Consider the following 26,936-nt stretch of genomic DNA (forward strand, 5'->3'; position numbering starts at 1 on the left):
AGAAATGTTTAAAAACAAATTATGCAAAATATGTTGTAAAATAATAGGAGTAAGATTGGATTAATAACTAAAGAATATTTTTATCCAATCAGAGCGACAGCAAGACGCTAGTTTATAACACTGTTACACAAAACTCCTGGACCTTTCAGTGAACCAGTTATCATTGTTTCCTATTAATGATGGTTGTTATCAGTTCTTCTTGGACAGAATCATGACCTAAGAGCAAGATGTGGATCATTAGCAGCATTTCTGCGCATTTGAAGTTGATCTACTGCCAATGACACTTTAATTCCTTTCATTCCCCAGAAGTGTACGTACAGCATTAATGTCTGAGAAATTTCAAACAAAGATTTCTATCCGACTCATTAAAATTCTTATTCATAGATATTTCCAAGCTCTTTGACATTTTCTCAATGAAGTGTTGACAGCAGCTCTTGAAAGCACACCTGAACACTGCTCCCTTCGTAGCTGCATCTCTTTACTACACAAGAGTGGAAGGGATTTGTCAGACTATTCGATGCTCTGTCAGAGTATTTGTGTCTTAGAAAGGTAAAAAAAATTTCACATACCCACAGGCAAAAAAGTTTTGTTTTTGTGTTTTGTTTTGGGGGTTTTTAACAGATGATGTTTAAACAGAGCAGGGTTAAGGGTCCCTACACTGACAAGCTATTGTGGTGTATAAACAGGATATACATTTCTGCAGTCAGTCCCTTGTTTTTCCTCCAAATGCACATAGTTCATTTGATAATTAACAGCTCAAATATGAAAAAAATATGAGAGGAGACACGGTCGCTGCAGGAGTTAAACCAGGGCACTGGTTTAATTTCACATTACTACATCAAAATACTACAATATTAACAAAAATAGCATGATAATAATCTCATATTTGGTAATTACATGAGTATAGTTGAGCCCTGCAGGCTTGTTTGCGAGACAAAAACATTTTATTATTAAACAAAGTATTTTGACATAATAGAAATGGAGCTTTTTTATTTTTATGATTTTGGCTGAGTTAAAAAAAATGCTCTTTATTATTCCTGTGTAATGAGAAATAATCATACACAACAAATTCTATCTGTTTGCTCGTTCACTAACATGCACAGGGTTTAAGACTCCTCCAAGCCTGAACTTTGGCTGGCAACTTTTTTGAGTGGAGCGGACTCCCTCTAGTGCACTTTAGCTTAATTAGGATAGATGAACACAGTGTGTTAGTCAGGAGGAATGAAGAATTAAAAGCACATACGACAACTAATAATGAAAAGACTTCTGGGACAGACATTTAAACTGGAAAACAAACTACGCAAGTTTGCCTTTTTTCGCCCTAACATAATGACTCCACTATGAGCCATTAAATCTACCACAAATTGGGCTCAGCTTGTACTTGCTGCTATAGTTAGATGTGGCAAGGCATGCAGCCTGTGTGGCTAAGTGCCCATAGGTACAGCAGATTGTCAGTCCACCAGACAAGCTGTCTAGGAAGGATCAATACAAGATTACAGACAAATCCCTCCCTTCAGACCTTGATTTCAATTATGCACAATCGTGAAGTGTTAAGTTTTCCCTTGCAAAGCTTCTTGAATTGTCCAGACAGGCAACTACATCAGCCTTCTGCTTCTCTATTTTACACAAAACAAGAAAACTTCTTCAAAATATTCGTTTTCACAAAATCTCAAGATAACTGTGTGTGTGTGTGTGTGTGTGTGTGTGTGTGTGTGTGTGTGTGTGTGTGTGTGTGTGTGTGTGTGTGTGTGTGTGTGTGTGATTGCCATCACCATGTGTGTCCATGCAGGGAGAGGAAAAAAGGAAACAGAGGAAAGCTGGCTCACACTGTTTGACCCTACAGTGGACGAGGCTCACTTTGCAGGGTTCTATGAATAACTAAAACAGATGATTGACAGAGTGACTGACACTCGTGGAAATCAACTAGGACGTTGGGTTCTATGTTGCCTGTAAAATATCCATAAAATCAACCAATAACAACTGGTCAGGCAGCACTTAATACAGTACACAAAAAATTTCAGATCCTGAGCAAACATCACCCTCTGAGGTTGTAAAATGAAGCCATTGCACAAGTGCCAAAAACTGCAGTTTTGAAAATGTCCACTTTAGGCTGGCTCCAAAAACAAAAGTCAATACCCATAGCTTCCTCCTATAAAAATGTCTAACCTTTAAAGTAAGAATAAAACGCTAAAGTGACTGTCAGTCTACACACTCAATTACCCCATTCCCATCTGTGACTACTGCACAGAGGGATGAGTTCATCCCTTACACACTGTGCATATTTTAGGCCGTCACACACACAGCAAGTGTCTTTCCAAAATGTTGAACTACACACATCTACTGACATTAACCCTTTAAAACCTACCATAGAACCCAGTCCGCCAGAGCTTACTTTATATTTTTACATGCTGTAGTGCCATTTTTGGGAGCATTTCAAGTTGCTATACATCAATACAACCGTTATAGCCCAAATTTTAATAATAGGTATGCATTAAATCGTTTTTGTTTTTTTTTACATATATTTCTACTTGGAGAAATTTAAGAGGTTTATCCCTCAAAACTTTAAATACAAAAAAGTTGCAAAACATAGTTTACAACAACAGGAAATTTATTTTGAGCGTCTTCATAGTTTTATTTTTGAGATACACCATTTTTTATATACTGCAGAAGAAACGAAAAACAATCCTATAATACAAATTTGCAAAGAAAACAGCATGTGCATCAAACTATTTAAAGCAGTGCAGTTTGAGTTCTAAGCATCCCAGAAACTATTTTAAAAACACCAGTAAAGGCTTATAAGGTCTACAAGTAAAAAACTAAATTTTCCGCGAAAATTATGTCACTTCTGGTTTTGGGCAGGTAATGGCGAACGTGCGATGGTTCCCGCTGACATCTATTTCAATGTAGGAAGTGTTATGAACAGCTGATCGGATCGGCAAAGCCTGTTTCTGGAATATTATGTTTTTCTTCCTGCAAGCGCTTTTAATGCAATTTTTGCAAAGCTATATGTGAAAGGAAACTGTGACCCAAGTTCATGGCATAAGATGTAAGTACAACTCCTCCGGTTTCATATGCAAAAAAAATTATTGCGCTAGCTTACATGGTTCCGGTTCTACGGGGATTTAAAAATTAGTTATGCAAAAAAAAGACCGGCTTTAAAGGGTTAATAAACGAATGAATGATTAATCCTTAATTAATGTTTCATAGAGCAGGAAGAGTGTGTTGTATTTGGAGAAAAACACATGTTATCACACATCATAATGCTATAATGATCTGACACTTTTTGTGTACTGTATCAAGACATGAAATCAAAGCAGTCATGATGATGAAGAAGCTTCTCGGATGAGAGGTGAAACGTCTTCAAGCAACTTAAAGAAGTCCAGACGCTTTTCTTTCCAAGTTCCTTAGATTTAAATATATTCTTTACTTATATATCTACTGCAAGTTAGAACTGGGATGTATAAATCATGTATAAACATTACGACTATTAAACACCATGCTCACTGCTATATTGTAATAAATTAATTTATAATTGTCAAATTTTAATTAAATATTTAATTAACACTTAGAACCCAAAAATACAAATAAAACGTATCTCAATTTTGCACTAAAAAGATGACAATTATAGTATTTTTTATTGCTTTCAATTGTCAAAATGTGTCAAATTTGACCCTAAAACTATGTAAGCTGTTTTTTAAACTCTAAAAAGATTTAAATTTACAGACTATTAGCAGCGTGATCATCTTATCTAAGTCGCTGACCTACCCAACATGTACTAGTATCCCGTGAGGTTGTGTTTTGGAGCATTTTTAATGAAAATAACCAACAATATTATGGTTTAATGTATTTTACATGAACTGCATTTATGGCTAATATTTTGTTTTTATATTTATAGCAATATTTAGAAGCTATCCGTGTCTGTGTGATGCACCACACTAACCAAGCTATCAACTGTTAGCGGATAATTTAACACTTGAACCTGCAGCCGTCGTTCAAATGTGTTCAACTTACCAGAGCAACTATGAAAATGAAGCAGAGAGAAATGGTACCACGGCTAATGATGCTAAATCATGTGATCAACATAGCTCTTTACCAAAAGAGAGCAGACCAATCAATGAAAAGAAATAAGAGATACAACAGCCAGACTTACAAAATATTTTATATTAATCACGCTGATAACCCGGTTACTGGTGGCAGCTGACAAAAAAAACCTTGAGTAAAAACTTATACTTGCTTGGTCATTTTAAAGACTAACAAATACATCATCACTCCAGCAGTTTTAAAATGAAATCTATTGTAAAAAAGTTGTTGATTATCCACAAAATGCAAATGTTACCCACTTACAACAATCACATTTTTTAAAGGGAACTACTGGCTTTAATGCAAATCATGTAAGTAAAAATCAAAGCAGACCCACACATGCTGCGTATGCCCAAATAAAACATAACCACTCTCCACCCTTCAAACAAATGATAGACCAAACAGTATTTCTTAATTATAACACGGATATTTTAAACATATCAAACCACAATGGCACTGAGCCAAATTACTGTATTTACTTAGCTAATTCCGAAAGCTTTTAAACTTTGAAAGCAACACTGCCAAACTATCAACAAGAGGGGAACACACATCTGCCTCATCTGTCAACACATCCCAGCAGAGCCAATAACAAACCCTGAGCTCCGAGTGAGGTAGCAGAGAGGTCAGTGGACTGAGCAGAAGGAGAGGAGAGAATGAGTGTCTATTCACTGCATGCTCACCAGGCCTACACTCAGTCTGCCCAACCCCCTGGGAACTAAAGCCACAACGGGCAACCTGAAACCCATGATGTCATCCTCAGAAAGCACGAGCTACCAGGACCAGAGAGAAAGTGTACCAAACCCAAAGTCAACATCACACAATTGCTCGGTTTAATTGTATTTAAAGAGGAGCAGCTGTAAGAAATTAAGAGGTTCACCAGTAAAGTATTGTACCTGTGTGACAACATGCAAAATCTCTCGAAATCTGGCTGACTTATAAATTCTACACTGGCTCTAGTGGCAACCTTTGTTGCAACAACATAAAATGCACTACCTTCAAATAGCCACTTGAAGCTGGCTCCAAAAATGAGCCAAGCCCCTTTTTTGCTTATTGGCGTGGTCAGGTGTTGACTTACAAGTGGGTCCTGAAACTGTGGACATGCTAGAACCACTAGATGTCTGCTAGGTTTCACCTTTGCTAACGAGTCCCTGAACTGGACTTCTTGAGCATACTATGCTGGCATTGTTGTCTTTCTGAATACAGTTTTCTGAAAAATAAAATGGTTTTCTCTGTAGCTAACTGTACCCACAGACTGTCCAAGAAATCTGTGTACCAGTTTGTTTGTCTTTATTTATTTATTGTTGGTGGGGGCATTCAGTAATACTATTATTATTGAATCCATTAGTTGTTGCCATAATTATCAGGTTTTGGGTCTTAGTAACACAATTATACACTGTATATAAAAGATGGCATTAGACACTCAGTTTGAGCTTTTTGCCATCTTGGTATTCTGAAACCAGACAAGATTTCATTTTGTTTAGTGATTTTTTTTTAGCTTTTGAAGCATTTTTTCTATTTGCTGGTGTATTTGAATTGTCAGAACCACAGAGAATGCAGGTTTAAGTCATGTCACATTTTAAATTTGAACCTCTGTCCATCCTTTATATACAGTCTATCACAGTACCTATACAGTGTATGGATGCTATTCTAGTTAAACAGTGGTAGCTGATAACTTAACCTCTCTTCTAATTGGGTTCACGTTTAGCAATGGCAAAGGTCAAATGCCAGATAAGTTTTGGGTATATATTTACGATTGCTATCCTTAAGAGAGATGAAGTCTTTGAGCTTTGACTGAAAACAGGCATAAAAAAATTCTCTTTCATGCCTCATTTGTTGCTTCTGCAAGCCATAACTGAAACACCACTTTCAAAAGATGAGGTGAAGAGATTTGGGTCATTAATAGTCATTAGTCATTTTATGCTAAATATATATGATTAAAATCTTTTTAATCAGTCGATAAATCTTTGATCAAGAAATCTGCTGGTTTCTTTTTGATTTTTGTTCAGAAACTGCAGTCCTTTCTTTCTGCTTGTTCTGCTTGATGATGGTTCACATCTTATGAGGTTGCATTCACAAAACCTCGTCTTGATTGCTAACATAGAAACATGTACACCTACAGTAAATGGAAACATGCACTGCACTTCCTGTGCAGTCAAATAGAGGGTTTCCTTTGCAATATGAACATCTTTCTTATCACCCACATATCTTGTCCTTAACGTGGTCTTGGTTTCCATTTTCTAGCTGATATATCTCTGATTGCCCCTTTTTTTAGCTTCATGACCTTTTCACTGTCATACCCACCTATTCTCACCCCTTACAAAAAGACAACGCCAACTCATATTAAAAGGAAACTTTCAACCTTTATGCTTATTTTTCAGATTTAATACATTTTAAAGCAGAGAACCTAAAGAAATAACTTGAATGAAACTCAGATAACTATCATGCTGTGTATCTTATTACTGCTGCAATAAATTACTGGTTGCATGAATTAACTTATTTAAATCGTGTTTGTTTAAAAAGGGGGGATTAAAGTTTCTGTGAGTCTACAGATGACTCAACATGAAGAAATGTATTGTTAAGCGAGTGGCCTGGTATTCTTTTATAATTATATCCAGCCTGGGTTTGAGCCAATACAAAGAAAATAACTTTAAAAAACAATTTCCATATTACACAAATGCATGCTTTGTAAAGCAAATCAGACAGTCACACTGATTTGTATCAGTCCAAATTCATTTCAGAATTCCCCTCCATTTAATCCCTCTTCCAGAAAGTAGCCTCTGAGCTGCACTTGTCTGAAAATGAAAAGGTTAGTGGAAAATACAGATAAAAACACATACTTTTTTTTCTCTTTTTTTTTTTTTACACTGAGATGTAGTGATAAATGTCTTCAAATGGGGAAAGGCATGGCAATGTCAGTGGAGACCCAAACAGGCAGTATTTTAGTGTGTGTGTGCGTGTGCGTGTGTGTGTAGAGTGGGAGAGGACAAACGGTCAAACATGTCATCACATGCTACACATGATGGATGGCAGTTTCCGCCTTCTCCAGAAGTTTATGTAAAGGACTCCTACTGCTGTTCAGCTTAATGGTATCCAAGGGTGACAACCACAAGGGTTTTCATCTGAAGTGTCCGTCTAACACAGAAAATGAAACCTCAGGCCACTGCAGACTATATCACTCTTAACTGATGGGCTTTACTCCATCAATATCATTAGCTTGCTGCAGTGTTTTCAACCATCAACTAATTTAATCTTTTCAGCGCTGCAACCCATAACTAGCTCTCATGTACTTAATCCTATGGAGACAACAACGTATTCATCATGGAGATTGGGGTGGCCTGTTTTAAGGACTAACTACATCCTGTTTGAGAGTGAAGTGGGTAAAAAGTCACTGAAATGTCACGATGATCCTCTGCAGTATGTTATCATTGTTTATTGGATGCTAATCAGCAGTTATGGCTTTCTTATGATCTCTGCAGTTTGCATTTGAAGGCTCTGTGTAAAGGAATGTAAACAATCATGGTGACCAACTTCAGTCTCATTATGGCTTCTGTTTGTTTATGACACTAATCTGTGGTTGTTGGCCTTCAGGATGAAGTCATAATTGCTGCTGTATTTGTGTGTGTGTGTGTGTGTGTGTGTGTGTGTGTGTGTGTGTGTGTGTGTGTGTGTGTGTGTGTGTGTGTGTGTCACTGCAGAAAAGCAGTGTCCTTGGTTTTGATTGGCAATTTACTGTAATACTGTAAGCTATTTTACATCAGCCAATTCATAGTCCACTGTGCAGATAAGTTTTGTACAATTGTGTCACACACTGCACAGTTTTCAGCATGGCATACTTTCTCCTTCACATGAGGCATCAATCCTGCACCTTCATTGGACTGGCTTGTGATCAAAGTCTGTCGGATTCACTGGTGATGATTCTTCTTTATGGTTCAATGTCAAAGCAAGGAGACGGCACACTGAGTTATACATGCCAGACATAGAAACAGCTGTCCTGTCACTCCGTATCTAATGAAGACAGACAGTGGGTAAAGAAACGATTGGACGCAGTGATCCATCCTTTGAATTCACAGGGGACTGAGATGGCCATGAACTCTATTTGTACTGGGTCCCCAATATAAACTTGCGCATCTGCGTAAGACAATTACAGCCTGATTAGGTTTCTGCAGCAACATATAAAGTGAAACAAGAGATCTATAGCAAGAACTTAATCTTCAAAGTCTGATTTTAAGTATTATGTATGAATTTACCATCACATGAATGAATTAAATCATGGTGTGACTGGAAAAATAGCTTCGATTTACATTGTGTAAAATATCACCACTAGATGTGCGGTCATCTGAGATCTGTTTTCTTACCCCTCCCATTTCAAGTGCATAATCGTAGCTATGGTGGTTTCTGTTAGTGTAGGATATCAATCTTCTGTTTACCTCAGCTATCAGTATGTGTCAGTGTTTATTTACTCTGGAGGAGACTGTCAAACTTAGTTAAAAGAGTCCAAAACAAGTCGAAGAGTTAATAAGGCTCTGACAAATTCTTGTCCGCTTGCTGAGGATATCCTGAACTTTTCTTATGGTAAGCGCTGCTGTTTTTCCTGCCCTTAGCCTCTGTTAGCTGCTGTTAGTCAGCAAAATTGGTATGGCCCAGATCTGGCCCACACAATGTGCTTACACATGGCCCGCATACCGCAAAGAATGACGGCCCTTTGGTGGCCCAGATCTGGTTTGCCAATGGTGGGCCATACATGGGCCAGCACAAGGCCAGTTGCAGACACACTGGTGGTCCTTTGCTGGCCCATGTGTGGATTATCTCTGGCAAACCTGGTCTGGGCCACCAAAGGGCCGTCATTCTTTGCAGTATGTGGGCCACGTGTAAGTTGTGTGCAGCCATGGGCCAGTTGCAGACACACATGACAAAACTCTGTTTAGACAGTGAATGGACTGATTCTTATATAGTGTTTTTCAACTCTACCAGATTACTCAAAGTGCTCTATACAACATGCCACAGTCACCCAATCACACACTTTCTCTTAACTGAGTGCTTTCTAACTACATTCACACTCACACTCTTGACATGCAGACTGGATAAGCCAGGGATCAAACCACTAACCTTCCAATCAATAGGTGACCTGCTCTACGCCTGAGCTACGGCCACCCACTGGCAAAGATGAGTAAACCCTCACTAGGTTTTGGATATAGTGTAAACTCACAAACCCGTCAAACCTGCATTTGAAACGTTGGCTACCATAGCAGTATAGGATTGCAACATGGCATTTGGGTCTTCTAACTAAAATAGGAAAATAGGAACATAAATAGTGCATCATTGCCAGACCTGGCCTACATCTGGTTGACATACACTCTGCCATAACACCGGTCAGTCAGAAGTGCCAGCTTGATGCCGGATCCCGCCAGACCTGTTTTCTATGGGCCTGGGCCACATAAACCAAACCACAATCGAGCCAGATGTGGCATGCCATCACATAGACAGTGCCATCTATGCCAGGCCTGGCCCATATCAGGATGACATACGTCTTATCATGCCAGAAGTCAGCCAGCAGTGCTGGCTTGATACCAGATCCGGGCCAGACCTGCTTGCTATGTTGGCATTAGTGAAACTTCATTTATAGTGAACCTAACATTGTTGGGCTCAGACAATTTGCAAATAAACTTGTATAAGATGGGAGAATATGATGAAATTGTTTATCAGAGGGAGCATGAGATATTTTTTTGGACACTCAAGCCTAACATTATAATGTTAGCTTAAATCCCTCTGCTGTTGATCTTAAGCTAGCTCACTGTCAGCTATCAGACAGGAGGTTGCATGTCAAATCTGCTGACAAGAAGTAACTGTTACAATATTGGGACCAAATGAGCATGTTTATGCATGTTTTTGTGTGTCGGTGCCATGATTTCAGTTCAGGACATGAGGGTTAACTTGAGTAGGAAAAGGATGATATTTTCTCCAGATGTGCATCACGTTTTCTTTTTCCTTCGCGTTTTCGCTTCTTTGGTGAAGGGGAACCCTTGTCAGATGATAAAAGACAGGTATGATGCTTCATATCTTGAGTTTGAATTACAGTTTGCCACTAAATCACATAACCAGAGTAGTTGGAATGTATTGATGACTACTGCCATTAGACAGCTATCTCTACAGATGCACATGCAAGCGATCCTTTCAATCATCAACCTGGTAATTAAAACTGTACCTATTATAGAAGGGACAAACAGAAGCTACAAAACATTTAGTATGCTACAAAAAAGCAGCAGCAAACGCAACATATGTTCAGCACTAAGTTGCAATGATGATCCTCCTTCTTTTTTTCAAATTTATTCATGTAGTGGACTTCACTTGTACTAACCCCTTGTACTAAACTTGACAAACATGCACGCAAACAACAGAATGTACCATTCCAAACATGTTGGAACAGACAAAGTTTGTTCTGAGTGAAAACCCTAAGGGCTTTGTCCTTGCCAGAGCATCTCTCAACCCCCATCTTCTATCCCAACATCCTTCATCCTTCTGATGAAACCCTGGGGAAGGTTCAATTTTAGGGACTAAACTCCAGCTTTGCCCCTAAAGACTGTCTCTCTCCCTTTGCTCTGTTTTGCTTGGTTTAGGCCAATTTACTGCTTGCAGTTATACTATTACCACTGTCAAGCCACCATATTCCCACAAGAGCGAGAGAATATTCCCACAGTACAGTCCTGATGTGCAGCTTACACCAACACTGAAACCTAGTAAAACAACACTGAGGAGGACCTCTACGAGCTTTGCCAACAGGCCTTATTGACAAGTTAAGACCATTAACTTTATTCGCTTGTTGACACTGGTTTGCCGCGATGCCCCATCATCAGTCAGTCTTGAGTGCTTTGGATGAATCCCAGTCAGACCTGAATCATGAAGCTGGAGGCAGATCTGGGAAACAGCGACCACAGTTCAGTCCACACACAGACAGTGGCCAAAAAAACTCTGTCTCCTCTCTGTCCAAAGCTGTCAATGTGACTGTGGCACTCCTGTCCGTGATTGATGACCGTGGCTCTGCATATTTCTGAAGCTGACACGTGCTGCCTCTGTTGGCCGGGAGTCCTCTCTGTTCTATTTTGTTTACATTATTCGTCTTATTTCTCTGACCAGCCCAGCTGTCGAGTGCATATGGAAGGGGTTTTTTTTTTCCATGCCCTCAGTTGTCCAGGTATGTGTAACGAAATCTTGAGTTCTGTTTTGAAAACCCTGGGAGTTCCAGTCGTTTTCACATTTGAGGTTTTTCTTTAAGCTCCCCCACCTCCGCCTTCCCTCTCACCCACTTGTACTCCCATAGAATTGTCCACCCAAAGCTTCTAACTGCTTAATTTGTAGCACTTCCAAAAAGTAAAACAAACATAGGTTTTAAAAAAAAAACAGTGGGCACCACCCAGCATCTTGACCACTTTATGTAATGAAGTAAAAAGGCCTGTGTGTGTGCCTACATTATTAGCGTTTTTAAAATCGGGCATTTTCAGCTTACCTTTTACGTTGGCATCAGAGAGAAAAAAGTTACTGACTTTCCAATTTCTTCATGTTTTATTCTCAAAACATGAGCTTTCGGTTTGATCCTATGAAAAAATGACCAATCATGTAGGTGGTTGTTTAAAACACATAACTGTTGCACTTGTTTCATGATACAGTCTTGCAGGTTAGTCACTCAAACTTAACTAGTTATTTCATCTTTTGCATAACCCTAAACTGAAGCAGCTGATGCTGAAATCAGACAAAGATCAGGTATAAATGTTAGGTTCTTTAAACAGAAAAAAAGTTAATCGAGTTAACAAAATCAGACCCACATACGAGTGTGTGGATCCAACATGCTTTCAGACCGCACAAAATGTCCCAGATTGCACATTTTCAATGCTTTACAAACAGATGCAAAGTATCTTGCCTATGAGTGAATTTGACAGCAAGAAAGAAACTAACCATGAATTCCTTATACGTCTACATGCATACAGTAACAAGGTCAGTAAAAAGGTTGAAGCAGTAGAGTACAGAAACCAAGTAACCGTCTCCTGATCCTTAAAATGTGATCTGTGCATTGTGGCACAGCAACATTGGTGCGTGCAGCTCCACATGTGTCACCACACAGAATAAATTAACAGCTGTAACTTCTCTTAAACACCTGCAATAACAATCCAGCGTGTAGCAGGTTAGCTAGCTTCTCTGCTCTCCCTCTCTTTCTTTGCATTGTCATTTGATCCAGCCTCTGCCCTACGTAAAATTCTCAGAGCTACAGAAGAGGTTTGGAAAGCAAAGCAGAGAGGCCGGTCTCTTCTGAGTCTGGATACAACCGTAAGTAAAGATGAAAGAATAATGAAAGATTGATGTGGCCAAAATGTGTTTCCCTTGGACGTTAATTTAGAAAGCAGGACATACTCTCCACTGAGTCTGTATCAAGTCTTTTTTTAGACCACAGTTGGAACTGAAATACACACAGAGTTGCCAGTGAGGCTGGGTGGCTAAAATAAATATGCTGATATTACTAAGCAGTCACATTTAAAACAACGAGTCTTCCAAAGGCGTCGCTTTAGTTGTTTCCCATATCGTCACTTGAGGGCAGACCCAACGCAACTTGAACTAATTTATTTAGAGGAGCCTGGAGCTTTTCTTTCACTGATGTCATCAGTCATCTTTGCCGCAAATACAGAAAACAAGTAACTTAATCGCAATTGCAAACACCACTACCTGGGTGAGTCAAATTAGGCTGAATGCCAGCGAGTAGCTGTAAAAGGTTTAACGGTTAAAATTTCAAGATTTCCAGAGTAACGTGATACACGATAAACTTCCACACAGAACAAATAATCTCTTCTGGAAAACAGATCACAAAAAAAAAAAAAAAAAAAAGTTGGGAAAGCCTTGAAAACCATATCAGCTCAACACAAATGCAAACAGTTTTAACAAAGGACAACAGGTGTCATTGAAGTGTAACTGTCCACCAGAGACATATTCAGCAAACGAGGCTTGGCAGCTTGTACCTGCTCTCATGCAACATACAGTAACTTGACTCACCTTTTGTTTGCTGCAGTAGTTTATTTAATCTGAGGTTATAGTGCTTTTCATGAAGTGTTGACACGAGTTTGTCACCTGTTACCTCTTTTGGCTCATTCCCTAATCTCACGACTAATCCCAAACCCTGTCAGGGAATCCACCGTGTGTCGTGTCTGACAATGTATGTGTGTGCTTGTTTCCAAATAAAGCAGAGCGAGCAGCTGGGATCCAAACATCACAACAGAAGCTGACGACATGGTGAAGTGAACAATTAATCTCCAAACGCTGTGAACGCGACTGACAAATGCGGAACACTTTATCTTGGCAGGATCTTCTCATGCGGTTCAAGGTAATGCTATTTTTAATCATCGGCACACAGAGCGCTTCATTCTTCACCGTATGTTCCAGGATGAGACTGGGTCTTTAATTAACAGATTAGCATTGATATGAGATGTCATTCTGAATACAGACTCACCTGATCTGATCTATGCAAACTCAGCTTCTTCTGCTGAAGTATCCTCCTCTTCTATCCCCTGGCTTTAAAATGCAAATCTCTGATGTCAGCACATTTCCTCGCAGACTGCCTCACAGGTATGACTCTGAATACCCTCTGCCCTCTCCCAAACCTGCTGGAAAACAAAAGACACACACAAAACCCATTTTGCAATCTGTCATCAAGGGCTGGGAAGCAGGAAAAATACGCACGAGACAGAAATTGATTTCATGTGTTTCTCCATCTCCTCTCGCAGTCTGACTGGCACTCACTGTCGCTTCCTATTAATCAGACGCGGTGCAGAAAAAGGTCGACAGCAGAGCAGACATGCTGAGGACTGTAGAACAAAGCTTTTCAGATTAGTATGTTGAAAGATCAAACTGTCAAATGAGATCAGGGTGACATGTTTTGAACGAGGTGAAAGGCAGAGCCCGCTCTTTATACACATATAAGGAAATATGAACTTCTCAGGAAAAGAAGGCAAGCGCCATGAAACATATTTCAGAGACCTTGAGACAATATTGTATGAGCAAAATTACAGTGAGCCACAGCTGGGTGCTGAAGTGAAACAGCGAAGTTCCCTCACGATGGAAACAGGTGACTCGTACTGTGTTTCTGGGTGGTCTCGGCTGACCTGTATTTTCTTAATAAACCAGTAAGTTAGGGTGTAATTATAGGCTGTCGAGCTGCCAGCATGTCAGACTTGTATGTGTGGGTGAAAGTGCTGACAGTGTCATATCAGCTGTGTGAACTTACATGTGAACCATATACACACAAAAATGGAGAAAATATTTGCATAACTGTAATTTTTTTGTTTTAGTATCATCTTTTTTTCCACCCACGCAGACTCACACAGCTGTCTTTTATTTGCCAGGATCCAGCAGCAAATGGTGATACATTGTGAACTTTAACACACAGATTCTTGACATTCTTTATGGGTGTGAGTTACTCTCCAACTCAAACTGGCGTTTGGCTTCAGGACGCTTTTCTTTCCGGACAGCAGGTCACTGTCGCAGAAGGAGTTCAAGCAATCCTTTCCCACATATACAGGCTATTATTGACCTCTCTACATGCAGGAAGTCCATTTTTCACAGTCTTGCACAGGTTCAGCTCCCTGACTGAACACCACTTGAAACAAGGACTCCAGGTTTGGAGCTGCATCAGCATATTTTGCTGTGTATGACGGGTCTTGCAGTGGCACGCTCAATGTTGCTTAATGTAAAAGGAATGCTAATTAAACGATGCAACAAGCCAACTCAGGGCTGAAACCAAGATGCAAAGATATAAAAATGTATTCATGAGCTACTATGTTTATATTGCTGAAATGCACTATGCAAGTAGGCTGAAATATTTTTTATGCAGGAAAATATGTAGAAGTATCAATCACAAGATGACCTTCCATAATGCCACTGAGCTCTCAGACCGCATCCATCCTGAAAGAGTATTACATGTTTTTATACACTCACCGGACACTTTATTAGGTACACCTCCCTTTTGTCTTGAGAACTGCTAAAATTCTTTGCATCATAGATTCAAGATGTTGCTGGAAACATTCATCAGAGATTTTGGTCCATATTGACATGACAGAATCACACAGTTGCTGCAGATTTGTTAGTTGCACGTGCAAGACGTGAATCTCCTGTTCCATCCAAAAGGCACTCTATTAGATTGAGATCTGGTGACGATGGAGAGATTTGAGTACAGTGAAGTCATTGTCGTGTTCAAGAAACCAGTTTGAGATGATTTGAGCTTGATGACATGGCACATTATCCTGCTGGAAGCATCCATCAGAAGATGAGTACACTGTGGTAATAAAAGGATGGGCATGGTCAGCATCTGCTCAAGTAAATTGTGGGTTTTATATTGTTCTCAGTTGGTACTGAGGGCACCACCTCAGTGAGTGACACCCAGAGTGGTTTCTGCTGCTGTAGCCCAACTGCTTAAAGGTTTGATGTTTTGTGCATTCAGAGATGATCTTCTGCAAACCTTGGTTGTAACGAGTGGTTATTTCAACTCTTGCTATCCTATCAGCTTGCTCCAGTTTGAACATTCTCCTCTTACCTGTGGCATGAACAAGGTACTTTTGCACAGAGAACTGACACTCACTATTTTCTTTTTTGTGGAACATTCTCTGTAAACCCTAGTGATGGGAAAATCCCACTAGATCTGCAGTTTCTGAAACACTTAGACCAGCCAGTCTGGCACTAACAGCCATGCATGGTCAAACTCGCTTAAATCACCTTTCTTCCCCATTCTGATGCTCAGCTTGCAGGTTGCCTTGACCTGCAGCTCAGTGCATTTAAGCACACACACAGTGCCTAAATGCACTGAACAAAGTGCGTAGAGAACAAACTGTTATCTATTAACGAACAGTTGAACAGGTGTACCTAACAAAGCGGCTGCTGAATGTAAACCGGATAAAGATAAATCATACTGGGAGGTAAAAATTGTACTTCACAGTTAAAAAGGAATGTGGAAAAGGGGTCCTCTTGTCTCATCAGTCAGACCATGGCTATCTTCACACCTTCATTTTTACTAACCACCTGTAAGGTTTTGTGACTGTGTCTTTCACAGTTGTGATACAGACAAACAACTGCCAAAGAACTCAGACTACAGCTGTGGCTACAGCAGGTTACACAAAGACAGAATCAAAGGGTGAAAATAACATGACATACACTTGTTTGAATTGGATTTGATGAATTCTTCTGGTATTCATTTATACTTACATTTGGCATTTTTGGATTTCTGTGTCTATTTCCTTGTTTCAGCATCGTCTTAACGTTACCATAATTACATTTCTTTCTTTTTTTTTTGTTTGTCTTATTTTTATGAGAAGGTACATTCATAAATACAGTGCTCTAGTAATTTACTCAGGTGTGTTTCTGAGAGTGTCTAAAATTTACTACACTATATCAGATGTTGATCTTCATTTCAGTTAGACAGGTCAGTAGAGGGAGTCTGAGCCTGACCCAAAACTTGAGTGGAGAAAACAGGATTCTATTATAGTCAGAGCGGTTTATTTTACATAGCCTATCAACAGGCCGAGCAGAAAGTCAATTAGCCTGCCACTTTGGAGGCTAACTGCACACACACACACACACACACACACACACACACACACACACACACACACGATGAGCTTTGTCAAATACTACCTCTAACTCCAGGAAAACAGCCTATCGTGATCAATACAGCTTTTAGTTTTGGATTACATTTTCTTCACAATATTATCGGTGTGGAGCTTCAAGTGAGACCACTCAACTTTACATTTGTGAGTTCCCATTTAACAAAAGAGCTCGGTTTTACAGTCAGTCATGTGCATATAAACAGATACTATGTCATTCCATTTATAAGAAATGTTCTCAGGCACATGGATAGAGAGTGCATGAGAGTTTGACTCACCATCCAAACCCAGGGCATCAGAAAGCATCCTGTCACCGTGCCCAGCCAGAGCTTCAGCACTTGTCCTTCTCTGGAAGAAATAAAAGTGGAAATACTGGAAGAAGCTCATATGTCTGTCATAAAACTGCAGACTAAATTTCAAACTCAGGTCAGCTCTTTTTTTTTTAATACAATCCTATTTTTCTCCAGTAATATGAACTTACAGGCAACCTCCCATCATCTTCATTAGTCTTTCATCAGCAACCCTACATAAAACGATGAGTGGGTCATTTGTACTTATGTGTTTGTGAATTAGCATTAATTGTCAAAGTCCCAGGGGAATCTAAGCTAACTGAAACAAGATCGACTATTTCAGATTGGAACATGTAACCTGTGCTTCCAGGTTAATTATATCCAGAGAGGAGTAATAGGAAAAATCTACAAATGGTAATGACGACAGAAACTTATCATTTAAAATAAAGAATTTAACTAAGGCAGGATAAGATTTCTGAGAGAAAAGCTTCCCAGGTGCCACCTATGTTAAATACTGTTCCTGTTTCAAAGAGAAGCTTAGTATGGAGATTTTAGGATGGGAAGACAGACAATAGCGGACAAAATATGAGTGAATGAATGGCAGATGGAAAAGCCATACCTGTGGAAAATTCTTGATGTGAGATGCTCTTCCTTCAGGGAGTGCACACAGAGGAGAAGAAGCTAAAAGAAATGATGAAAACATATAAAGTCCTGGCAGCTGGAAAAGGCATTGAGCAAAGCCTGTCTGTAACTGGATCTCTGAAAGTTTGTATCTCGATATACTCCATTTGTCTCTGTGCTCATGTTACATGAGTGTGAGGTGATGAGCTAAAGTCTTCATTATTGCTTTTCTTCTGCAGTCCTGACAAAACTTTATAGGTAAAAACTTCTCCCTCCTCCCACATATTCGGTCATTACCTGTGCGGTCCTCAAATACTGCTCCTATTAAGCTTGTTAATATGCGGCAGTGATCTCTGCCTGGATTGGCTGTCCTTGCTTCCTGTAATTATAAGGGAGGAAACTTGAGGTGAAAGGTCGCAGCTTGCTAAGTTTAGCCCTGTGGACAAATCCAGACATAGGCCAGTATCTAACCACAGTGATTATGAGTATTTGTGCATTTATGTGCACCACACACGTAAATATGATGCTATTTGATTTAAAATTCTGATTTGTCTAAAGCCACATATCCATCACTTGTGATTCCTCATCATTGCTACACATTTCCACCCGTGAAGGTTTCAATCAACCAGATGAAGAAATCTATTGGTTAATTACTCTTAGTCAACACTGCAGTCCATACAGAGCTCTGTGGGAACTCCACCTGACATTTTTCACAGACAGGGCAGCCCTCATGCTGCTGCATAACAGGCCTAACAAGTAGAATATACACACACTGTGTTAGTCATCAGTGCCAGAGAGTCCACCACACTGAAACACTTGTAGCAGGAGTCTGCGGTAGACCACAAAGGGCTGCCTTGCCAGCCACCCTCACTTGACATGCCATCATGCCTAAGGACAGGCGTGACTCCTGCCAGGGGCAGAGCCAGGGCAAGAACCGGGTGGTGGGCGGTGGTTTGATCACTCTCAGTGAGTTTAATATTACCAATAAACACTCACTCTGTTGTGCCTCAAAGAGCCTCTCTGTCTTGTAGAGAGTTAGAGGGGCTGCTGTGTTCCAAGACTACACCACAGGCCTGAATGAGGTGTATTGCTCCCACCGGGCTCAGAGATAGTCGTGTAAACATGAGACGATGTCATAGACAGTTTACTTTGTGTCATCCGTTCAGTGGTCAAGTATTTCCATCAACCCTATGCCACTGAACTCTCACAGAGAGAACAGCCCCCCACATACAAGCTCCTGAATAATCAGGCCCCATCATGTCTTAAAGACCTCATGGTACCATATCATCCCAACACAGCACTTCACTCTCAGATTTGCTGGCTTAATTGTGGTTCATGGTATATTTAAAATTAGAATGGGAGGCACAGCCTTCAGGTTTCAGGGCCCTTTTCTCTGGAACCAGCTCTTAGTTTGGATTCAGGAGACAGCCACTCTCATTACTCTACTCTCAAGGCTAGGCTTAAAACTTTCCTTTTTAATAAAGCTTATAGTTAGGGCTGGATCAAGTGCCCCTGAATCATCCTTTAGTTATGCTGCAATAGGTATAGGCTTCTGGGGGATTCCCATGAGTATTTCTTCTTTACTCATTAGGTCTTTATACACCACTCTGCATTTAATCATTAGTGATTATTTATCTCTGACTCTCTTCCACAGCTCGTCATTTGTCCTGTCTTCCTCCCCTCAGCTACAGATGGACGCCCCTCCCTGAGCCTAGTTCTGCCTGAGGTTTCTTCCTGTTGAAAGGGAGTTTTTTCTTCCCACTGTCGCCAAGTGCTTGCTCATAGCTGGTTATCTGATTGAAGGGTCTTTACATTACAATATCAAGCACCTTGAGGCAACTGTCGTTGTGATTTCGTGGCATATAAGTAAAATTGCATTGAACTGTTAATACCTTCAATCTACCTCTAGTCATAGAGGCAGTGTAAATCTACGTATTTTATTCCCCTTGCATTATCTACATCCCAGCTGATCAATAAGTACAACAGTGGCAAATCAAATCAGTCACAGTGATTACATTATTACATAGACTTTGATTATATCATATGATCTTTATCAGCTGATGGAGTTGACCCAATTTGATTTTGATATGTAATCAGTTTAATAAGTCAGATTAAGCACCAATAATATATTATAAGTGAACTACTGGGCTAACCTTATCTGGTGATGAAGATGACCGTCATAATGGACTGGGCTAAAAACACCACAGCACTTTACAGGAAGGGCCAGAGTCGTCTCTATTTTTTGAGGCGACTGAGGTCCTTCAACATCTGCCAGAAAATGCTGAGGATTTTCTATGAGTCTGTGGTGGCCAGTGCGATCCTCTATGCTGTTGCATGCTGGGGGAGCAGGCTGAGGGTCGCAGATGCCAACAGACTTAATAAACTGATCCGTAAGGCCAGCAATGTTGTGGGGATGGAGCTGGACTCCCTCAAGGTGGTGTCGGAGAGGCGGATGCTGTCCAAGATAAAGACAATGTTGGATAACACCTCCCACCCACTCCATGACATGTTGGTCAGTCACAGGAGCTCGTTCAGTGAGAGACTGAGATTACCGAAAAGCACCACTGAACGACACAGGAAATCATTCCTGCCTGTGGCCATCTCCCTGTACAACGCATCCACTTAACACACTGTTTGCTGCTACAGCTACACATGTTTCTTTTCCAAATATTTATTTATAAGTGACTTATGTATGTATGTATGTATGTATGTATATATATGTATATATTGTACTATTCTTAGTTAGCGTATTGTCTGTCTTGTCTTAATGTTGGTTTAAAATGGAGCACTGTAACAAAAAATAATTTCCCCCAGGGATCAATAAAGTATTCTGATTCTGATTAATCAATGCAATGAAAACAACTTTGAATATCTTTCGCAAAATTGGCCAAATTGTCGAATTTAACAGGGGAGACCTTGATAACAACTTTACTCAGTGGATTAAAACAGCTGTCTCTTATCATAACGCAACTCCGAGGCCATTGTCCATCTGATCAGGCATCAAAGATGTACCGCCGCGATCAATTTAAGCATCATCAGCACCGTCACAGACTCCACCAATAACGCTGTCCGGCGTCGCGCAGATCGCCCGCAGCTGCTGCCACTAAATAACCCCCCTCGTAGGGAGCCAAATAAGCATTTCGGCTGAATTCATTTGAACAGCAGCACGGAAAACAAATCACGGACCCCTCCGGGTTTCACTGACGAAAGTCTGGACATCCACTGCACGAGTACTTTCCAGTGCAGCTGAAACTGCGCTCCCACAGAGACAACAAAAGTATACTTACCGTCTCTTCTTAAAGCTGCACAATAAAATCCCAGCCGGTCCTGATTTCAGATCTACTCTGGTCTCTTATTTGTGCCCATGCGCCTCTACGTCTGGAGTTTTCCAAGTGTAGGCTACCGATAGTTTTTGGAGGCTGCTTAAATCTCGTGTCCCACAGCTCCCACCTCTGACGTCTTGGAGAATGGCAATAACCTGAGCTCCTGCAGTTATTTGAATATCACTGGATATGTTTTCAGTTATTCCTGAATCTCTCACACTTTTTAGCCTATAGCAGTTACAAGACAGAAGACCAAGTATAGTTTCTTTAATTCTTATACAGACATTTGTAAGCTACTTAAATTTCTTACTGAAGTTTAAGTGCATGGTGCCCGTCTGCCTGCCTCTTAAGCTTCCCCTCATAATAATAGTTATAGCAGACACATATCAAGCAGTGATACATCACACACTCGTCTCAATGCTTTCTGTCCATCTAACGTCTCATAAACAGAGCATAAACAACAACAGTTTTGATCTAGCGTCCGGTGCAAAAGAATTGAATAACATGGTTTTGAAATGATGCATGGCAGCCAATGTTGGACTGTTTTATTTCAATGAATGCATAGAAGGTGTGCAAAACAAACAAACCAAAACCTGACAGCAGAACTCCACTTTTGAAAATATATTTTAAAATTGTTTTTTGGTAACCTGAAAATCCCACAAAACTGTGATTGAATGGTTTAGCACAAAATAGGAAAAATAAAATGTGTTTTAATGCCAGGAGCTGGTTCAATACCACTGGAAGCATGCTCATTCAAACATTTAACTACTGAAGTATAGACTTTACAACATGAACAGAAACAGCTGGATGTCCCTACTTTATTCACTTGACATTAGCAAGGTTTTTCAAAATACTCCTGGATGCATCAATAATAAAATGAACGCACAATATATAAATTGCACATTTTAATAGGTTACTGCCTGGTTTTTTCATTTCACTGTGATAACTAAACAGCACATCATTTAAAGATTTTACTAAAAAATTACTATTAATAATATTTCCCATTGTTTTGCCAGACTGAGTGATCCCTGTCTAAAATATACTTTGTTTTTATTATTATTTAAAGTTAAATAAGCTTAATTTTTAAACCCTGTAAACTAATTTTTTCTCATCTTCAGCACACCACCACCACCACACGGGTATTAAAAATGCATCGGTGTAGATACGGAACTGACAAAGAAGTCAACAGTGCACTGAATTTACTCTTGCATATTCTATTAAAAGTTATGTGACATAACTAATGATAATAGCTAATACCAATACTAGAGCACAGAATGAAGCTTACAGTGGAATCTCTGACCAAATATTATTATTATTAAAGAATGCCAGTAATCCAGTTTATTTATTTATTTTTGTTTAAATCAAGAACATATTTAACATTTGCTTGAAATATAACTTGCTGCAAACTGATGCCCCCTCTCTCTCTTATGTATATTCACAGAAGGTCAGCTCAGATGTTGACGGTGTGGGCGTGTTTCTTGCACAAAGGTTTGTCTTTCTTGGAGAAGAATGCCTGACCCTCCAGGTTAGTAGAGCACACCTGTAGAGAGAAACAAACATAATATAGTTGGTTTACTTAATGCGACATTGGCAGTATTTACTTATGTGGATTTCCAGCTCTTGTTGCACAGAGAATTAATCTCCTGAACATACCGTGCACACAAAACAGGTGTCGTGCCAGGTGAATCCTAGAGCCTCCAAGAACTTGTCCCCTGCCTCAATGGGGAAGTCGCAGCCATGACAGTTGGTCCCAAACAGGTTGTAGTAGTCTGAGTGAACAGCAAATGTTAGTCTGTTTGAACGAGACATTGTCTTTATTTTCTTTACAAAACATCGCTTAACCTTTTTCACAGTATGGCTGTCCGTCCTCCATGTGAAACGTGTTGCCTCTGATTGGGAGGTGGCAGGCCGAGCAGACGAAACAGGACACGTGCCAGGTCTGTTTCAGGGCATTCATGATCTCCTGTGGAGAAAAGATATCAAATTAAACACTTTTGAATCATTTTTGTATTTATCACGACAAAATGAATTAAAATAAAGTGACTATTTCAGTGTTAGCAGATGGATAGCAGCTCCTGCTATAAACACATGATTGTACACAGTTAACAATATTAAGGAAAGTTAGCTACAGCTTACATATGTATATGTGCTACAATCATATTACAGCTCTTTTTTTGAATATATGTCAACACACAGTATGTGCTGTATATTTTTAAATGTGCAATCACACACACTTCAGTGGATTTGATCAGTGTTTGCTTCATTTCCTGGAATAGAGTGGAGGGTAATATGAGTTTCTAGTTAAAGCGGACAAAGACACTTTAACCCACCCCCAGAATCTTCTGCTGGCAGCGGGCGCAGGTGGGAGCAAAGAACTGCTCATAGCACTGCACACAGTACACCTTGTTCCCCTCCTCTACAAATCCATGGTCTGCCAGGGAGGAGCGGCAGTGAGCGCAGTTGAACTCCTCAGGGTGCCATGCCATACCCATGGCCACAAGGAATGGTCCCCTGGTGGGATTGAGCACAGATCATAAACATAAGCAAAGCACCACTTGAGGAGTTTTACATAAACATTCTGCATAATAAGCTGTAGGCTGTACAGACCTTTAGACTTATTTAAATGTAAATGTAGCTGATGAAGAATGTTTTACTGTTCCAAAGCTCCTTTGCCGAATGCAGTTTTTCTGACGTACCTGATGATATTGTTGCACTTGCAGCACATTGGGGTCCGCGTACCAGCTGGGATGTGCTCAGCACGCTGTACCAGAGAGTTGAGGTCCTCAGGATGTGGCCGCGGGGTGGGGCGGTCTGGTCCTTTTGGAGCAGGATTGGTGATTTTGCCAAATGAAGGAAGTGCTCCACCCTTAGGAAAACCTAAATGAGAAAAAGCTATGGGTCAGATGACTGAAGAAAACGAAAAGAAAAAAGATAAAGTCCTGGTTTATGTTTCAAAATGAAAGTGAACAAACAACTAGTAGTTACTAGATGCAGTTAACAGAAAAGAAGAGGTTAGGGGTGTGTGTGGTCGGATGAGGAATGGGAATTTTTTAATGACTTCAGTGCCTGAACCATGACAGATCAGGCTTGGACAGAGCCACCCAACTGTGATTTTCCTACTGAGGCAAACAAATTCCAAGACACCTGGAAAAACAGAACGGTTTTTAACAGAAACTGATTCTTACTGGAAGAGATTTTTAGGTCTTTAAACACAAAGGACAGTGAGACTTTTAAAGCTGGGGAAAATATTTTCCTTTTAGGCAGCAGCTCTTTCACCTCAGTCTGTTTTTGTGGCTGTGATTTTATCTCTGCCCTCCTCACAGCTTTAGAAAACAGGCATAGAAAAGCTTTTAATCCAAACACAATGAAAAATGATTCTGATGTGATGATGATGATGTGCAGAAATTTAAATTGTGAAAATGATAAATTTAACTTATAAACACTGTAAATCTGAATGATGCATGGCACATTCCACATACTCGGCCCCCTTTCACAGATATGTGCTTGTTTACTTGAACTCAGGCACTTGTTAATCTGATAAATAACAGTCAAAGACCTCACTGTGTCGCCTCCTGCTCTCTCTCCCTCTGAGGAACCTTTCAGCAGATGTTTTTAAAGGCTTCCAGGGAAATACTTTTGGATGCACAGTGCATCTGTTCATGTGCGACAGCATGCTTTTATCATACAGCTGGATTGATAATAATGATCACAGGCTGATTCCTTTCAACAAAAAGAAAATTTGCATTACTTCCTAAAGTTTTCATGCCAGGGTTTTCTGTATTTAAAGAGCAGAATAAAACCTCTAAAACCTATAAAACATCACTTTCACAATCTATTTGGCTAAGGGGATCTTAGGAAAAGCCAATAATCTAAGCACATTAACTGAATAACTCTGGCTGTTATGGATCTCATAATCTTAAATAGCTTGGTGTCAGATAAGATGAATGGGTGCTGCCATCTGTAGGCTAGAAGCAACAACTACATCACGTGATCTATGTTCAAGGCAGAAGCAGAACCGTGTAAGTGGCTGTAAACAACAGAAGTAGGAAGAGAAAGGGGAGGATTTCTGTACAGGATGTTACTCTACCTGATGGAGCTCCAGGCTGATAGGGGGCTTTGTTCTGGGCTGCAGGACTTTTAAATGAGGAAGCAAGGACAACCTTGCCATTTGTGGGTGCCACTGCAGGTTTGGAGTATGTTTTCGCTGCAGGTGAGGTGTGCACAGTGGGATTGGTTTTCTCAACAGACTCACTAAAAACAGATATACATATGTCATAATTCAGCAACACACAAACACACGCACGCATGTGTGCACGGTAATTTCTCCATGACTTCAGAGGACATTACATTGACTTTTTGATGCAGTATAAACCCATAACTACTACTTGTTTGGCCCTAACCTATAGTTAGACCTGAACCATGTTTTCACCTTAAGCTTTAATGACTAGCAGTATGATGAGTCACTGGCTCACATTTGCATAATCAACCGTCTTCTTTGACCTGAAAATGAATGTGTGTACGGAACCATTTTAACCACGTCTACCTTGATGTAAGAAAACTTGCAACCGTTGGAGAGACAGTGACAGACGGCAAGGGATCCCAGTTAGCGATCACTCGGCAGACCAGCTTTGCTCCAACAGGTTAACAATTTGTACATCTGGATTATTTTTCAGCCAGATCACATTGAATCTTATCAAACAACTAGGTCTATGTGTTACAACAGACTTGAGGTTTTATGTTTATCTGTAGTTTTGATCATAATCCAATGTGTTTTCTCTGTCTTATGCTGTCTGTAATGTGTTACCGTTTGAATGACCAGTAACTCATAAAAAACAATCCAAGTAAAACTACACCGAGAAGTTCTTCTAGTGACAAGCATCATGAAGAATAGTTAACTGTTTCAAACTGGATGCCATTTTGAATAATGTAATGCAATACAGTTCTGCAGAAAACAAAACATCCTTACTGCTTCCATAGGAATTAAGAGGCTGCGTAGCTACTTCCAAATGATTGAGTGTGAGCAGCATAAGTTTTGTCATTTTACTGGTTTGGAGCATTTAGCATTTGTGTTGTGCTTAAACTAATGCCCTACAAGGTGCAGAATTGTGGAGTTTTTATTACATGACTGGAAATTTTAATTTAAATTCTTCATGTACAGAAAATTCTTTCACATCACACACATTCAAAAACTGGAAATTTCTTACTGGCAAAGTGCCTTTTTCCATCACAGAAGAATAAAAGAAGAAAAGAGTGGAAAAAGATCAAGAGCAATACAGAAAGAAGTTTATTGAGGTAAAATCATACAAGGTGGACAAATATCACTTAGGTTAGTATAGAAAATACAAGAAAAAGACACAGAAAATGCTCAGAATGATACGGAATAAGATTAAGAGTGGAGGCTCAGATATGAACAACTCACTACAGAAACGCATACTATACACTACAGAATCGTGCTGTGCTTCATGTTCAGTCAAACACATGTACTTCCATGCATGAATCATTTACATATTTAAATTACATGTCACCAGAAAAAATATACTTTAAAACTATTTTTGCAACATAGTGTGTTTTCGTGTTACTTTAGAATTGGACATTTTAAAAGAGTTTGCCAAATGAAAGGTGCAACTATGCTGCTGCGCAAAGGCCGACAATGTAAATTTAATCAAAAATCAAAATTAAATAAAGCATTAAGCAAAACAAACCCTTTTCTACTACACATTTAGCACTCGTGCTGAAACGCCATGATGCCAGTCTCTCAGCTTGTTGTACTTGTGTCCTATAACTTCTGGGTCCAACTTGTTCAATCTGATTTGCCCCGCGAGAAAGGATTAAAGAAAAGAAGAGAACAGGGAAAGGTTGAAAGGTTAAGTTAAGTAAAGATAACACATGCAAGCAAGGAAGCAAAGGCATGAATTAAGGAAGTATAGAAAACCTACTCTTTATAAACTTTTATTAATTAAACAAAGCAGATGTGTAATAGTCACTTCTCCCTT

General features: G+C 39.8%; 2 protein-coding genes across 3 annotated transcripts in view; both read right to left on the bottom strand.

Annotated features, from left to right (window-relative positions):
- bmpr1bb (bone morphogenetic protein receptor, type IBb) overlaps nt 1-21,018 on the bottom strand; it is a 64,225-nt gene extending 43,207 nt beyond the window's left edge. The window contains exons 1-5 of the mRNA XM_080874090.1: nt 20,908-21,018; nt 17,918-17,999; nt 17,619-17,680; nt 16,988-17,057; nt 13,568-13,721 (exon numbers count right to left, since the gene is read on the bottom strand). The gene's annotated coding sequence lies outside the window, so the exon portion shown is untranslated. The remainder of the gene's footprint in view (nt 1-13,567; nt 13,722-16,987; nt 17,058-17,618; nt 17,681-17,917; nt 18,000-20,907) is intronic.
- Nucleotides 21,019-21,473: 455 nt separating this feature from the next.
- pdlim5b (PDZ and LIM domain 5b) overlaps nt 21,474-26,936 on the bottom strand; it is a 35,957-nt gene continuing 30,494 nt past the window's right edge. For both annotated transcript variants that reach the window (XM_080907507.1, XM_080907506.1), the window contains exons 8-13: nt 25,031-25,194; nt 23,640-23,820; nt 23,274-23,454; nt 22,786-22,906; nt 22,597-22,712; nt 21,474-22,483 (exon numbers count right to left, since the gene is read on the bottom strand). In XM_080907507.1, the coding sequence (XP_080763633.1) occupies nt 22,394-22,483; nt 22,597-22,712; nt 22,786-22,906; nt 23,274-23,454; nt 23,640-23,820; nt 25,031-25,194 (853 nt within the window). In that variant the 3' untranslated portion in view covers nt 21,474-22,393. The remainder of the gene's footprint in view (nt 22,484-22,596; nt 22,713-22,785; nt 22,907-23,273; nt 23,455-23,639; nt 23,821-25,030; nt 25,195-26,936) is intronic.

This window comes from Rhamphochromis sp. 'chilingali', assembly GCF_963969265.1.
Source record: "Rhamphochromis sp. 'chilingali' genome assembly, chromosome: 2".
In the NCBI taxonomy this organism is placed as follows: Eukaryota; Metazoa; Chordata; class Actinopteri; order Cichliformes; family Cichlidae; genus Rhamphochromis; species Rhamphochromis sp. 'chilingali'.